This window comes from Bos indicus, chromosome 6, assembly GCF_029378745.1.
Source record: "Bos indicus isolate NIAB-ARS_2022 breed Sahiwal x Tharparkar chromosome 6, NIAB-ARS_B.indTharparkar_mat_pri_1.0, whole genome shotgun sequence".
In the NCBI taxonomy this organism is placed as follows: domain Eukaryota; kingdom Metazoa; phylum Chordata; class Mammalia; order Artiodactyla; family Bovidae; genus Bos; species Bos indicus.
The window spans coordinates 22,833,615-22,848,551 of record NC_091765.1 but is presented as its reverse complement, the minus strand read 5'-3'; the positions used below and the strand labels follow the sequence as shown (position 1 = coordinate 22,848,551).

At 39.4% G+C, this 14,937-nt stretch overlaps 1 protein-coding gene across 2 annotated transcripts in view; it reads right to left on the bottom strand.

Moving 5' to 3' along the window:
* The window catches only part of MANBA (mannosidase beta), a 127,666-nt gene that overhangs the window by 100,322 nt on the left and 12,407 nt on the right, over positions 1–14,937 (bottom strand). For both annotated transcript variants that reach the window (XM_019962379.2, XM_019962381.2), the window contains exons 3-5: positions 13,404–13,509; positions 11,250–11,420; positions 6,352–6,475 (exon numbers count right to left, since the gene is read on the bottom strand). In XM_019962379.2, the coding sequence (XP_019817938.2) occupies positions 6,352–6,475; positions 11,250–11,420; positions 13,404–13,509 (401 nt within the window). The remainder of the gene's footprint in view (positions 1–6,351; positions 6,476–11,249; positions 11,421–13,403; positions 13,510–14,937) is intronic.

Genomic DNA, 14,937 nt, shown 5'->3' with positions numbered 1-14,937 from the left:
AGCCCAGATTAATGTGTGCCATTGCTTCATACAAGCAATCTTCAGGACAACTCCAATGCATGCAGTTGTGGCCAATACACTAGCCTTTGAAACTGTTTATGGGATTTCCTTGATGGTCCAGTGGTTAAAAATCCAACTTGCAATGCAGAGAATGTGGGTTCAATCCCTGGTTAGGGAAATAAAATATCATATGCCACAGAGCAACTAAGCCTGTGAACTGCAACTACGGAACCTCTGCGCTCCAGAGCCCACGCGCCACAACTTGAGAGTCCACAACAAAGACCCCCCATGTCGCAACTAAGACCCGATACAGCCAAATAAATATAACTATATATATATACTTAAAAGTCTAAAATGCGCCAGCTCCTTTTACACTCCCATGTAGTACACTTTTTTGTCAAGATGTGGTCAGGGGAAAAAAGCTTTATTGCGTTGTCTAAGAGAAAATGAAAACAAGTCATGGAAGTAGAAAAATAGGAAGATGGCTGAATTACCTTAATTCAAACAGACAGAGGAATCTAGTGACAGTCCACGGGTCGCAAAGAGTCAGACATGACTGAGCAACTGAACACACACACAAATGCGTCTATAACTACCAGAAAGACACTCTCAGAACTACACCTTAAGCCTTGCTTTAACTGATTGTAATTAAGCCTCAAGTATCAATATCTTCATTTAATCATGCATCTAGCTTCAAAAAACCTGAGTTCTTCCACACATATGCCCTCACTAGGTTATAATGAGTGCTGTAATTTACAAACATGGGGAAAAAACCTGTGAAATGTTAGAGGCAGAGGAAACGTGGTGATCTACTAGTCACTTTGTAGACGTGGTAGCTGAGGCCTTGACTGCAGAATTAGCTCAAAGTCCCTCAGCCAGTGGACAGGACGAGGGCCCAGGGTTCCTGACCCCAGCGCTCTCCATCTTGCATGCCTCTCCCACAGAGGTGCCTATCAAAGAGAAGCACGCTAGCACGCACGCACGGAACGGAACTGAACAATGAGGAGGAACAAAAGCAAATGTGCTTTTTGCCCTTCTGTGTCCTAAGTCCTAATAGTAAATATGTGACATGTGAAAAAAAGCACTTCAAGGGTGTACAATAGAATGTTAGCCTCTTAATGTGAGAGTCTTTGTAAAAAAAAAAAAAAAGAAAAAGAAAAAACACTGAAATCTACAAACATAAAGAATGTGTCTGACCCTCCACCAAATGCATAATTACATGGTGCCCAGATCCTCTATTTGTCAGAATACCATCTTTGTAATCTAAACTACATGACAAAGGCATGACACTGGTTATGTGGGCATTTCTGCCAAACAGTGGAAATATACTTCTTGAATAATTACTGTCTGTGAATCTTGACAGGCACTATACATTATACGACAAACACAAAGAGCAAAAATGTTGGGTCTACCCAAAGAAACAAAATATACCCAAAAGGTCAGGGTTAAGAATACAGGATGGCATCTGGGAGGGTTAAGAACCAGTAGGGACATGGAAGCACACTCAGGTTAGCATGGGATGGATCTGCCAACGTTGGTAGATTGCTTATGTAAAATGAAAAACATGCTTAATCTCACTGAGGGGGAAGCTCTTCAAAGATGGCTGCATTCATTAGCCCTGCTGGCTCCTCCCCCTGTGGAGCTCCTCTCTCTACCTGTGAGCTGCAGCTTGCGTCTTTCACAGGTGATGCAGAGCTGCAGGGAACAGGTAGTCTTGTGCACCTGAAGGAACAGCAATGACAACAAGCCTCAGAATGTTTAAATTCAGACATAGGATATTTTCCCATCCTTCTGCTGGAATTACAGGACAGACTTCAGTAGCTGCTTTTCAAAGAGCTGTATAGCTTGTATTACCCAAAAAGCAGGCTTGCGTAGTTACAATAGTTGTTTTCCCCTTCTTTGCCAAGCAGCAAGATCTCCTTGCCTACTCAGCAGGACAAAATCCTCAAAGATGAAATCAAGACAAAACAGGCACAAAGCAGCATCTTCCCCCACCCCAACACCAAACCAGGATAAACTGGTAAGTTCTAGAGAAGAAAAAAAGCTGACTTACACAACAATAATCAGAGGAGGTTATTCAACAACCTACCTACCCATAAATGTATTTTCAAGGCTGAATACTGTCATTTTATGGGTAATGAAAAGTGATTCAAAATGAACGCAAGAAAACGCATGCTTGCATTCGAAAATGTATGCAATAAACAAGGCACTAAGCAAGACTGATGGGTTTCTCAGGTTGCTCAGTGGTAAAGAATTCACCTGCCAATTCAGGAGATGTGGGTTTGATCCCTGGGTCAGAAAGATCCACTGGAAAAGGAAATGGCAACCCACGCCAGTATTATTGCCTGAGAAATCCCATGGACAGGGGAGCTTGGCAGGCTATATAGCCCATGGGGTGGCAAAGACTGGGACACAACTTATGGACTAAAGGACAGCAGAGCAAGATGGACAAATCTTTGCTACACCGTAATATTATATGCTCTGTAGAAAGCTGTAAGCAAAGGGCAGCAGTGACCTTCAATACAGGCCTCTGTTAGGCAGACTAGAGCCTAGCTAGGAGCTGGGCCCACTCCTCCAATGCAAAGGCTAGGTCTTCAAGAATGAAGAGATGGGGTGCGTTAGGCTGAGGCAACAAGTAAATGTGGATAGGGTCAGGAAGACAGTGTCTCTGAGGAATGGAAGTGCCCAAGCACAGGTCAAAGACCCAGAGCTCACCTTAGCTCAAGAGGAAGATTTACATGTGGCAAAAAACATCTCTGCACTATTTTTTTCTAACTGTGGTAACAAAAGATTAAACAATGAAGTGTTTCATGAGAACATTATATATTTGGACTTAAAATGTCTACGTAACCTTATGCAAAGTTCATAAAAGTAAACAACCATCCCTCCCTAATAAATTTTAGGGCCTAATATGAACAATTTACATCAGATTACAAATATGAGATGATCAATATATGAATATATGTCTCTGTCTCTCTCACACACACATATATGCATTCAAATAAATATTTTCTAATAAACTTTTAAAGAAAATCATATCAATACATCAGTATCTCTTAAAACCTAAATAAGAGTCTAAGAGACAATGAGAGCAACTCTTGTTTCCCTTTGACCTCAGTGTTTTTTTCAAATACAAATTTGTTTTTATTACCTTAAACATTAAGAATACTTGAAAATCATTTAGGAAGCCGAGGGAAATCAAACAAATGACTAAAGGATATTGAAAAGTGCACTATGATAAAAAGTTAAGAATGTAGAAAGAGACAAATATATATATGTGTATATATATATATGTAAAGAAAATTAATTAATAAAAATTTCAAGTTAATTTTTAAAGTCTAATAGCTTTTTTCTGTCATACTTTATATAATTAAATTGGAGAACTATGGTTGGTCATTTGATCTTTAGGGGTAAGCACACTAATTTTAAATAAAGAAATAAATTGAATATTTGGAAAAGCAAAAAGTTATTTTCTTCTAACCGCAACAGGCAGAAAGCAGAAAGTGCCACAAAGTCAAAGTAGTTTAGCCTTTCATAATAAATTGACTGAAATTACTAGATATTAGATTAGTTTATTTGCTTTCTTCCTTTATTATAGAGACAATCATTATAAGCTCAATATATACATTTATAAGAATTAAATGCAAACTAACTGTAGTATTAGTATACAGAGATTAGCCACTGCTTGCATTAATTTTGATTAACCTCATTTCACACTTCAATTTTAAAAATGAATATGGTATTTGATTTAAATAAAAATAATGTGTATCTACTTTAGATTCTGAATTACTCCTGTTAAAAAATGTTTGGTAACTCTCACAACCCTGCTTTAAAGTGTGTACAAAATAAATGAAAAAGTATCCAAAATATATTAGTTTATTCTCATTTTCTTTTTTTTTTTTTTCTGCCATTCTCCCAAATCTTCCCACCCTATTTCAGTGATGATTGCTATCTTCCAAATACAAACTGAAAAAAAAAATTCTGGGAAAACTCCTAAAGGAAGTTTCTCTCCTAATGCTTTGTAAGTTTATGCTTCCATTTTCTCTATTACATCAAGCAACCAAATTGAAATCTATTAAATTTATCAAAAATATAAGAATTACTGATTAATATGCATAGGACACATCTTCTGAACTAGAAACATATTTTTCTCTTTTTTAAGTACAAAATATATTGTAGTCATAAGACATCAAAAATGTACTTGATGTGGATAATTAATTAATTACAGTGAGTCTAAATTAAATTTTAAGCATCACTTAAATTGATTTAATTCAAGTAAAATTCATCCTAGTCACTAATGGCTAATAAACTGAACCTTAATGACTCACAATCAGAAAGAAATATTTAGGTTCATATTCAAGCTTTTAAATTAAACTAGAGCAGTGCTCGGAGAAGGCAATGGTACCCCACTCCAGTACTCTTGCCTGGAAAATCCCACGGACGGAGGAGCCTGGTGGGCTGCAGTCCATGGGGTCACTACAAGTCGGACACGACTGAGTGACTTCACTTTCACTTTTCACTTTCATGCATTGGAGGAGAAAATGGCAACCCACTCCAGAATTCTTGCCTGGAGAATCCCAGGGATGGGGGAGCCTGGTGGGCTGCCGTCTATGGGGTCACACAGAGTCGGACACGACTGAAGTGACTTAGCGGCGGCAGCAGCAGAGCAGTGCTACTCAAATTTTTTCAGATATCAGAATACCGGAACTCAGAGCACTTTTTCTAACCACCCAAACGCTGATTAAACTTTAAGCTATTGAATAAATAACTTTTGGGGAAATCAGGCCCCTCTCTTACAGTAAGTTTTATTATATATACCTGAGAAAAATTATGGATGGGGGTTGGGGAGAATGAACCATTATGTATTTGATTTTATAGCAAGGCTCAGTTTGGGTTGAGTCTCTGAAGAACAGTTTGAGAAACACTAAACTAGAAAGCTCTAAATAGCCACATTTATATGTGCAATTTACATCAGGGCCTTTAATGCCTTTTTAACATTTAAAAATGCCAGCAGCACCTAATAGCCTCCTCAATTATCAACCATCTCTGATGTGCTTTCATCTTCTGCCTTCAGAAAACACAGATTTGGCTCCATGTGGAGCAATCTAGGGTCAACGGGCCCTAAAGACACCAGAATTCTTGTATGGATGCATCACATCCTTGCATATAAACGACGTCTAGTTAGGCCTGCAGTGAACTGGACTGAGCATCATGAGCTACCATTTAAAATCCCATTTGCCTCCACCTTCACCCTGACTTCTCTAACTTCTCAAATCTTCTGATCTCTGAATTTCCAAATTACTGGGGTTGCCATCCCGAAGACTGCAACACAATCTAATTTGGTTTGATAATTGCTTATCTCTCCCCTCCACACCACAACCAACTTGCAGTTCTTTTCTAAGCCAAACATACACAGCGCTGAACAAAGAGCTCAACAAATATTTGACCAGCACTCAACCAATTTGTTGACATCTGTGAGATTTCTGAGGGTTTTTTCAATGCTGTTTCCAAAACAAAAAGCAGTGTTCTTTACTGTACCCGAGTTTCTTTAATGCCTTGTTTGCTTTCCAGTTTACTTTCAACTCTTAACGAGGCTGGTATGTCATGGCCTTCAGAGGACAAAATGTGCAGTGATAGAAAGTCAGCCCAGTGATTTAAGCAAACCAAGAACTCAGCACCATGGAGTTCTGAAAGTGACTACAGGGGCAGCAAAAAGGAGTGCAAGCCAGCAGACCCACTCTTTTAAGAAAGAATACATAGCTAGGAAAACAGAGTTCCTTCCTTCATTCTTTCCTTCCCTCCTCACCTCCCTCTCTCCTTCCTTTCTTTCTTCCTCTCATTTATTTTTTATTTTTCAGAATATATTAAAAGGTAGCTACCCACCCACCTACTTACCTGCTTTATATTGGGTTGGCCAAAAAAGTTCGTTTGGGTTTTTCCATGGAAAATAAATTTTCATGACAGATCAGTTTGTACTTATTTTTCACTTTTCTAAACTTAATGTGCCGTAAAAATTTTTTAAAAGTAAGTCTCTGAAAAGTACTCTTGTCCCTCATTAACCACAACAGATTGGTTCCAGGACCTGCTGGAGGTACCAAAATCCACTGATGCTCAAAGTCAGCCCTCCATATCTGCAGTTCTGAATCATGGGTTCAACAGACCTTAGATCATGCAGGACTGTAATATTCATTAAAACAAACTCATTAAAACATATGAGTGGACCTGCACAGTTCAAACCCATGTTATTCAAGGTCAACTGTATATTTGCATATTTTCAAATTATAAAGCCAATGTTTATAATACAGAGGAGGCTCAGAAAAGAAAAACAAAAAATCACAGCTCTTAGCTTACCGTAGATGGGGGTAAACATGAAGTAGTTCAGATGACAAACATTATAGGCTTCAATTCTAACATCTTTCCAGATGCCCTGGGTAGGAAAAGAAGGTCCCCAGTCCCATCCAAAGGAACACTGCATCTGTAATTTCAAGGGAAAAAAAGAAGATAGGCTCTAATTACCATGAGACTTAAACATTATGAAAAACCTTTTCCTTTAAAATAGTACGTATGTGTATATTGGTTTGCCAGGGCTGCCGTAACAAAATACCACAAACTGGGTGCCTTAAACAACAGAAATTAAGTTTTGCACATTTCTAGGGGTGAGGAAGTACAAGACCAAGGTGCTGGTAGGTTTGGCTTCCTGGGCTTGCAGACGGCTGCCTTCTCACAGTGCCCTTAGCAGCCTCCTCTGTGACCACACACATACACCCTTAATGTCCAAATTTCCTCTTCTGATAAGCACATCAATGATATGGTGTGTGTTAGTTGCTCAGTTGTGTCCGACTCTTTGCAACCCCACGGATTGTAGCCCACCAGGCTTCTCTGTCCATGGCAAGAATTCTGGAGTGGATTGCCATTCCCTTCTCTAGAGGAACTTCCCAACCCAGGGATCAAACCCTGGTCTCCTGCATGGCAGGCAGATTCTCTACTGTTTGAGCTTCAGGGAATGATACTGGATTAGGACTAATCCTAATGGTCTCATTTAACTTAATCACCTCTTTAAAGTTCTCACTTCCAAACAGGGAGACATTTTGAACTTATTGAGGGTCAGCACTTCAATATATAAATTTGGGGGTAGGGGCACAGAATTAAGTCCATGATAGTGTGTGTATCCCATTCATGGCATCTAAAATGACCCACAATGCACGGCTCCTGGTATTCACACCCTCGTGTAACCCCTTCCCTTGAGTATGACATGACCTAATGAATCACTTTTAACCAGCAGAATACAGCAGCGATGAGAGCATGTCCAAAAGTAGGTTATAAAAGACTGTACCTTCTGTCTGAGGTGCTCACTCAGCTCTCTCTTGGCCAAGAGGGAAATTGGCTGCCATGCTGCGAGGCAGTTCTGGAAAAGGCCCACATGAGCGAGCCTGGAGGCCGATCTCAGGCCCACCAGTAAGCACATGGTGGAGCTTAGGCAGGCCTCACCCAGGCTTAAAGTGACTGCAGCCCTGGTCCAGAGTTCGTCAGTAACCTCATGAGTGACCTTGAGCCAGAAGTACCCAGCTAAGACACACCTGCATTCCTGACAGAAACTGTGATAACAAATCTTGTTTTAAGCTGATAAATTTTGGAATAATTGTTACATAGCAATAGATAACTTAATACAATAACTAATCGATCAACCTAGGCAACATAGTTAAATTTGGTAGAAAACTTCCAAGACTATAAAATCTAATTATTTACATTTATCCTTCAAAAGCATATTACACTGAAGCAACACAATAGAGACTCTTCAAATTTCTTCAAAATATCTCTGAACCTACTATTCAGTTCAGTTCAGTCACTCAGTCATGTCTGACTCTTTGTGATCCCATGGACTGCAGCATGCCAGGTCTCCCTGTCCATCACCGACTCCCGGAGCTTACTCAAACTCATGTCCGTCAAGTCGGTGATGCCATCCAACCATCTCATCCTCTGTCGTCCCCTTCTCCTCCTGCCCCCAATCCCTCCCAGCATCAGGGTCTTTTCAAATGAGTCAGCTCTTTGCATCAGGTGGCCAAAGTATTGGAGTCTCAGCTTCAACATCAGTCCTTCCAATGAACACCCAGGGCTGATCTCCTTCAGAATGGACTGGCTGGATCTCCTTGCAGTCCAAGGGACTCTCAAGAGTCTTCTCCAACACCACAGTTCAAAAGCATCAATTCTTCGGCGCTCAGCCTTCTTCACAGTCCAACTTTCACATCCATACATGACCACTGGAAAAACCATAGCCTTGACTAGACAGACCTTTGTTGGCAAAGTAATGTCTCTGCTTTTTGATATGCTGTCTAGGTTAGTCATAACTTTCCTTCTAACTATAAAAAATGAGGAAACATACTGAAAGATAAAAATATACATAAACAGACAAGAAACTCTGGCTAGACTTGCAAACCCCTATTTCCTCCAGGATGAATTCAGAAGTCCTAGGTTATGAACTTACATCCCAGAAATAATAAGTTCAGAATTTACACACCTATTGCAATTACCCTTCAATTAAAAATAAATAAATCTTTGAAAGTAGAAAAAAACAAAATAGCAAGAAAAATGAAAAAAAAAAAAAAAAGCCCTCAACATTCAAAAACTAAAATCATGGCATTCAGTCTCATCACTTCATTAAAAAAAAAAAAAAAGACTTCAGACCCTGACACAGGTAACCAGAGCAGAATTTTTCTAACTTCCACTTCATAAAAGAAAAGAAAAAAATTTCCAAAACACAGTCAATTAAAATGTGTGAGGCTGAGTTAAGCTTTTAAAAGAGAACAAGCACCAGAGGAAGTACTGAGATCTTCTTGAAGGGTGCACTTGCAGAACAGAGCCTAAGGATCTGGCCACATTGTTCTCATTTAAGCATTTGATATTATTTCCTAAGTTCTGTACTTATCTGTAACAGAGAAAATTCAGTTTCCATTACAGAGAAAAACAAAGAACTAAAACCACTTCACAGCATCTGTATCCGCATAAAATCAGGACTTAACGATTTCATGTTCAGAATGAAGACCATCTTGGGGATAGTTACTGCAGGGTTTTTAAGTTCAGATATGTAATTATTTTATTAGGGATAGAGAGAAGGAGGAGGGCAAAAATATTCAACATCTTATAAGGCAGATTATTTTCCCCAGCAAGGGTTACAAATCACTCTAATTTATATAATCTCTCCAAATAAAAGTTTTCACTTATTCAAAAATATGTGTGCAGTGCTCTCTGTTTCGCCCTGGGAGTATATTAACATACCAGACAGAAACCGTCCTTCTGCTTGCAGCACTCACAGTATATAGCAAGAGATTCAGGCACTGAACAAATAGTCACAAAGGAAAATAAAGGAAACAAATTGAACAAATAGTCATAAAGGAAATAGCCAGGGAACATATAATGGTGTCAAGACAAGTTCCCCCGAATAATAGTGACTTTTAAATAGAGACTTGAAAGGTGAGTACCACTTGCCCAGGGTGTTTAGGGGAGAGGGAGTGAAGGCATGCTTTCAGAAGGAACAGCATGGATGAAGGCCTCAAGATGCTAGAGAACACGGTGCGTTCCAGGAAATGAAAACAGCGCGAAGAGACCAGCAGAAGACCAGAACAGTGGGCGCATGGGCCAAACTTAGCTAAGAACTTTGGACTTTAGCCTAAAAGCAATGATAAACTGTTGAAGAGTTTCAAGGGGGGTGGGGGAGGGGTGGTGCCGCAATGATTTTTATCTAAAAGGAACACTCTGGTTGTTCCTTGGGCAAATTAATTGGAGTGAGGCAAACGAGGTCATTGGGTACCAGTTGTGCAACCAGAGCAATACTTGATGCAAGAAATGGTAACAGATGGAACCCAAGTGTGGGAGTAGAGATGAAGCATGAGCAGACTCAGTAACTACTAAAAAGGTAACATCCGCATCATCAAAAGGACTTCTGAATCTCTTTTTAAAAAGAGACAGGGAGGTATCAAAAATAACTCTGAGGTTTCTGGCTTGAGCAACTGCTGCAAATGGTACTCCATTCAGTGAGACAGAGAGCCCTGGGAGCAGGGTTCAGATCCCAGGTGCAGTGTTGGACACAATGAGCTTTAGGCTCCCGTGGATCTATATACAATGGAATATTAGTCAGCCTTAAAAAAGGAAGGAAATTCTAGGATGCGCTACAACATAGATGAAACTTGAAGACATTATATTGATATCTGAGTATGATATGACCCAATGAATCACTTTTAACTCACAGAATAGAGCAGTGATGAGAGCACGTCCAAAATTAGGTTATAAAAGATTGTTTAAGTGAACTAAGTCAGTCACAAATAGACAAATATTGTATGATTCTACTGGTATGAGGTATCTAGAGGATTAAAACTCCTAGAATTTGAAAGATGGTGGTTGCCAGGGGCTGAGAGTTGGGGGAAAGTGGGGAGTTGTTTTTTTAATGAGTACAGAGTTTGTTTTGCAAGATGAAACAGTTCTGGAGACTGATTTCACACAATGTGAATATAATTAATATTACTGCATGTACACCTAAAAGAATTAAGATGGTAAATTTTGTGTTATGTGTATTTTACCACAATTAAACTTTTTTAAAATAAAATTAAAAACTAAGTGTGACATAATATACTAATTCATCCTTGTATTAGTCATCTAGATTGAGAACAGACTCAAAGGAAATAATCACCTGTGGCTTTGTTATCTTTTGTTAGATGTTATGAGAACCTCGCAGGAAAATATTGCACATCAACAAATGCATTAACAGGTGCAGAAGGCTAGTAACAACTATTGCTCATAAATATGAACCCTACAGTCTGAGGTAAAGCTTGATAAGCTTAAGTGCTTTTAAAAAAAATTGAAACGAGGAATTCCCTGGCAGTCCAGTAGTTAGGATTCTGGCCTTCCACTGCAGGGGGCATGGGTTTGATCGCTGGTCAGGACACAAAGATCCTGCAAGCCTCGTGGCAGAGCCAAAATAAAAACTGTAAAGGTGCATTATCAGTCACCTATCTTTCTTCTTTGTCCAATGTTATCTAAGTTCTTAGGTACTCCTAAAGAAGGGAACCTAGAAAGAAAAGTTCTCCTCAAAAATTCATATAACGTTTGGTTCTTATTTCTAATTTTCACTATAAATCCCACTAAGGGCAGGAGAGAGATGCCCATCTTCTGAAATACAACTGGAGTCTTCAAACAAGCATTTCATATACCATCATCCCATCCTTAAGGCTAACGCCCCTCCACTGTGAGAGCCTTACCTTGCGAATAAAGTTGACATGACATTCGCCATCCTGCACAGGTGGAGGGCAGTTGGGGGGCACCCAGTAGGCAGTGTGACGTTCGCTCCTCTGGTTCGCATATACCACTGGTGACTGGAAACGCACCTCAATGATGTTCACTGCTTTGACCGTATGTGTAATATCAAAGCTCTAAATTAAACAGAAAGAACAAATATGAAAGCATCCTCATGTATAAAATTTTAGACACAGGCAGAATGTATGAAAGATGCATAAAGTAATTGAAATCTTTAGGTCTAGCCTTTTTGCTGAAGAAAGAACTTCTCCAAGATAGTATAACTTCGTTCAGTTCAGTTGCTCAGTCATGTCTGACTCTTTGTGACCCCATGGACTGCAGCATGCCAGGCCTCCCTGTCCATCACCAACTCCCGGAGCTTACTCAAACTCATGTCCGTCAAGTCGGTGATGCCATCCAACCATCTCATCCTCTGTCGTCCCCTTCTCCTCCTGCCCCCAATCCCTCCCAGCATCAGGGTCTTTTCAAATGAGTCAACTCTTCGCATGAGGTGGCCAAAGTACTGGAGTTTCAGCTTCAGCATCAGTCCTTCCAATGAACACCCATCCTTTAGAATGGACTGGTTGGATCTCCTTGCAGTCCAAGGAACTCTCAAGAGTCTTCTCCAACACCACAGTTCAAAAGCATCAATTCTTCGGCCTTCAGCCTTCTTCACAGTCCAACTCTCACATCCATACATGACCACTGGAAAAACCATAGCCTTGACTAGATGGACCTTTGTTGGCAAAGTAATGTCTCTGCTTTTTAATATACTGTCTATGTTGGTCATGGCTTTTCTGCCAAGGAGCAAGTGTCTTTTAATTTCATGGCTACAATCACCATCTGCAGTGATTTTCGAGCCCAAGAAAATAAAGTCTGACACTGTTTCCACTATTTCCCCATCTATTTGCCATGAAGTGATGGGACCGGATGCTATGATCTTCGTTTTCTGAATGTTGAGCTTTAAGCCAACTTTTTCACTCTCCACTTTCACTTTCATCAAGAGGCTCTTTAGTTCCTCTCCACTTTCTGCCATAAGGGTGGTGTCATCTGCATACCTGAGGTTACTGATATTTCTCCCAGCAATCTTGATTCCACCTTGTGCTGCATCCAGCCTGGCATTTCACATGATGTAATCTGCATATAAGCTAAATCAGCAGGGTGACAATATACAGCCTTGACATACTCCTTTGCCAATTTGGAACCAGTCTGTTGTTCCATGTCTAGTTCTAACTGTTGCTTCTTGGCCTGCACACAGATCTTTCAGGAGGCAGGTCAGGTGGTCTGGTATTCCCATCTCTTGAAGAATTTTCCACAGTTTATTGTGATCCACACAGTCAAAGGCTTTGATGTAGTCAATAAAGCAGAAGTAGATGTTTCTCTGGAACTCTCTTGCTTTTTCTATGATCCAGCTGAGGTCGGCAATTTGACTGCTGGTTCCTCTGCCTTTTCTAAATCCAGCTTGTATAACTTAGTTGCCAACTTTTAGTTATAACTGATCACATTCTCCTACCCAAACGTAGATTTCTAGGTTTTCTCCTGCTATTTTTACTGAGAGATGATGGTCCTAGGCCAACAGTGCAAACAGAGACTGTGTTTAGTCCTGGAAAGTCTGCTCTTGCTATTTACATATGGCTTTGAATTGCCAAGTATTTCCTAGATACCTCATAATAACCTGACCCTCTGGTATGCATAGCATGTAGTTTCTAAGTCATAAGTTATTTTTGTTTTGAAAAGTCTACCCTTAACAGGGAAGGGAGATCAGGATACAATCTCTTCAGGTAACACTTCCAGAAAGGAAGGAATACTTCCTTTTAAAAATGGCTTGTCAGCTGTCATTTCCCTTGAAACTCTGGATTCCAAACAACAGAGAAGGGAACAGCATTTTCCAACATTTCCTATGTGCCAAAAACTAAACCAATCATTTCATACAATTAACTCATTAAATCCTCACAATAATTTTATAGGGCTTGAGTGTCTTCATCATTCAACAAATACGGCAACTGAGAGATAAAGTAACTTACCCATTGCATCAAAGGACTTGTTCTCGCTGCTCGTGATAACAATGCACACAAATACAAACAGTGGTTCTTTTTAACCTGATGTCATTATGTACTTACGTATCTTCTGAACATGTTGTCTGTTTTGCCAATGGGAACACTGTTGAGCAGGACTACTGCAACTGTATCGATACCCTCAAAAACCAAATTTACTTTACTCCATGTGCTAAAAAAAGAGATTTTTAAAACAAGATGAATAAAACATTAACTTAGATAACTAGTCTTTTTTTATTAAGAATGAAAGGAATAAGTATTTCAGAGAAAATATACATTCTTGGAAGGCAATTTTCAATAAAATTTTCAGAAATACTGCTTTAATACATTTTTATGTTGAGTCATCCAGTTTAACTTTCTTGATAATATTTCAATCATTATCAAATCACGACCATGACTTCTAATTTCCATGCATTGACTTTTCCCCTAGAGCTTCACAAAGTTCTTATTTGAATCAAGTTCAATATTGATAACAGACACAAAACATTTTCACAAACTATTACATTTACTGACAGTAAGAGAACATATTAACCAACTAGCAAGTATCTATGAGTAAATATTATGTGCCCAGTACTCTGCTAAACCTTACAGAGAACTAAAACAGTCTCTGAATTTAAGGAATCTGAAATCTGTTTAGCATTCAAGTCTAAAACACAGGAAACAAAGAGAAAGTTTTCAATCTCTTCTACTTTGTGATATAGTCTTGATGAACAGACTACAAGTGATATCAGAGTTTATTATAAGGAAGGACTTCAGAAGGAAACAAGAGTTTAAAGAACAAAATAAATAAAATGTGGTATATCCATACAATAAAATAGTATTCAGCAATAAAAACAAATGAAGTACTGGTGGACATGACAACACAGAACTTGAACTTGAAAACATCATTATGCTAAGTGAAATTAGCCAGTCATAAAGGAGGTATATACTGTACAAATCCATTTCTTTCAGATTTCCAGAAGAGAAAAATGCATAGAGATAAAAAATAAATTAGCAGTTGCCTAGGTCTGGGAGAGGACTAGGGGGATGAGGATGCAGGAAGTGGTATGGGATTTGCAACAGTAAGCAGCATTTTCATAGACAAGCAGAGAAGGTTCAACTTGATCTGCCAATTAAAAGGAAGACACTCTCATTCTTAAGCGAGAATATCATGGTAAAATAAACATTTGGGGGCTTTCCTGGAGGTTGAGTGGTTAAGAATTCACCTAACTGGTTCAATCCCTGGTCCAGGAAGATCCCACATGCCTCGGGGCGACTAAGCCCATGTACCACAACTGCTGAAGCCCAGAGCCCATGATATGCAACAAAAGAAGCCATGGCAATGAGAAGCCTGCACATCGCAACTAGAGAGTAACTCCCACAGCAATAACGAAAGCCTGAGCACAGCAGTAGAGACCCAAAGCAGCCAAAAAATAAAATAAATAAGAATTTGGAAGGGATGAATCTAATGTTTCTACATAAAGAAGACTAGAGAATACAAAGACAAAGCAAGAAATCTTAGTAGGTAGCACAGGCCTAACGCCAGGTATTAAGGCCTAGGCAAAGGTATAAAGGCCAGGTATAAAGGCCTAGGCAAAGATGGAAACTTAGAAATGAGGAG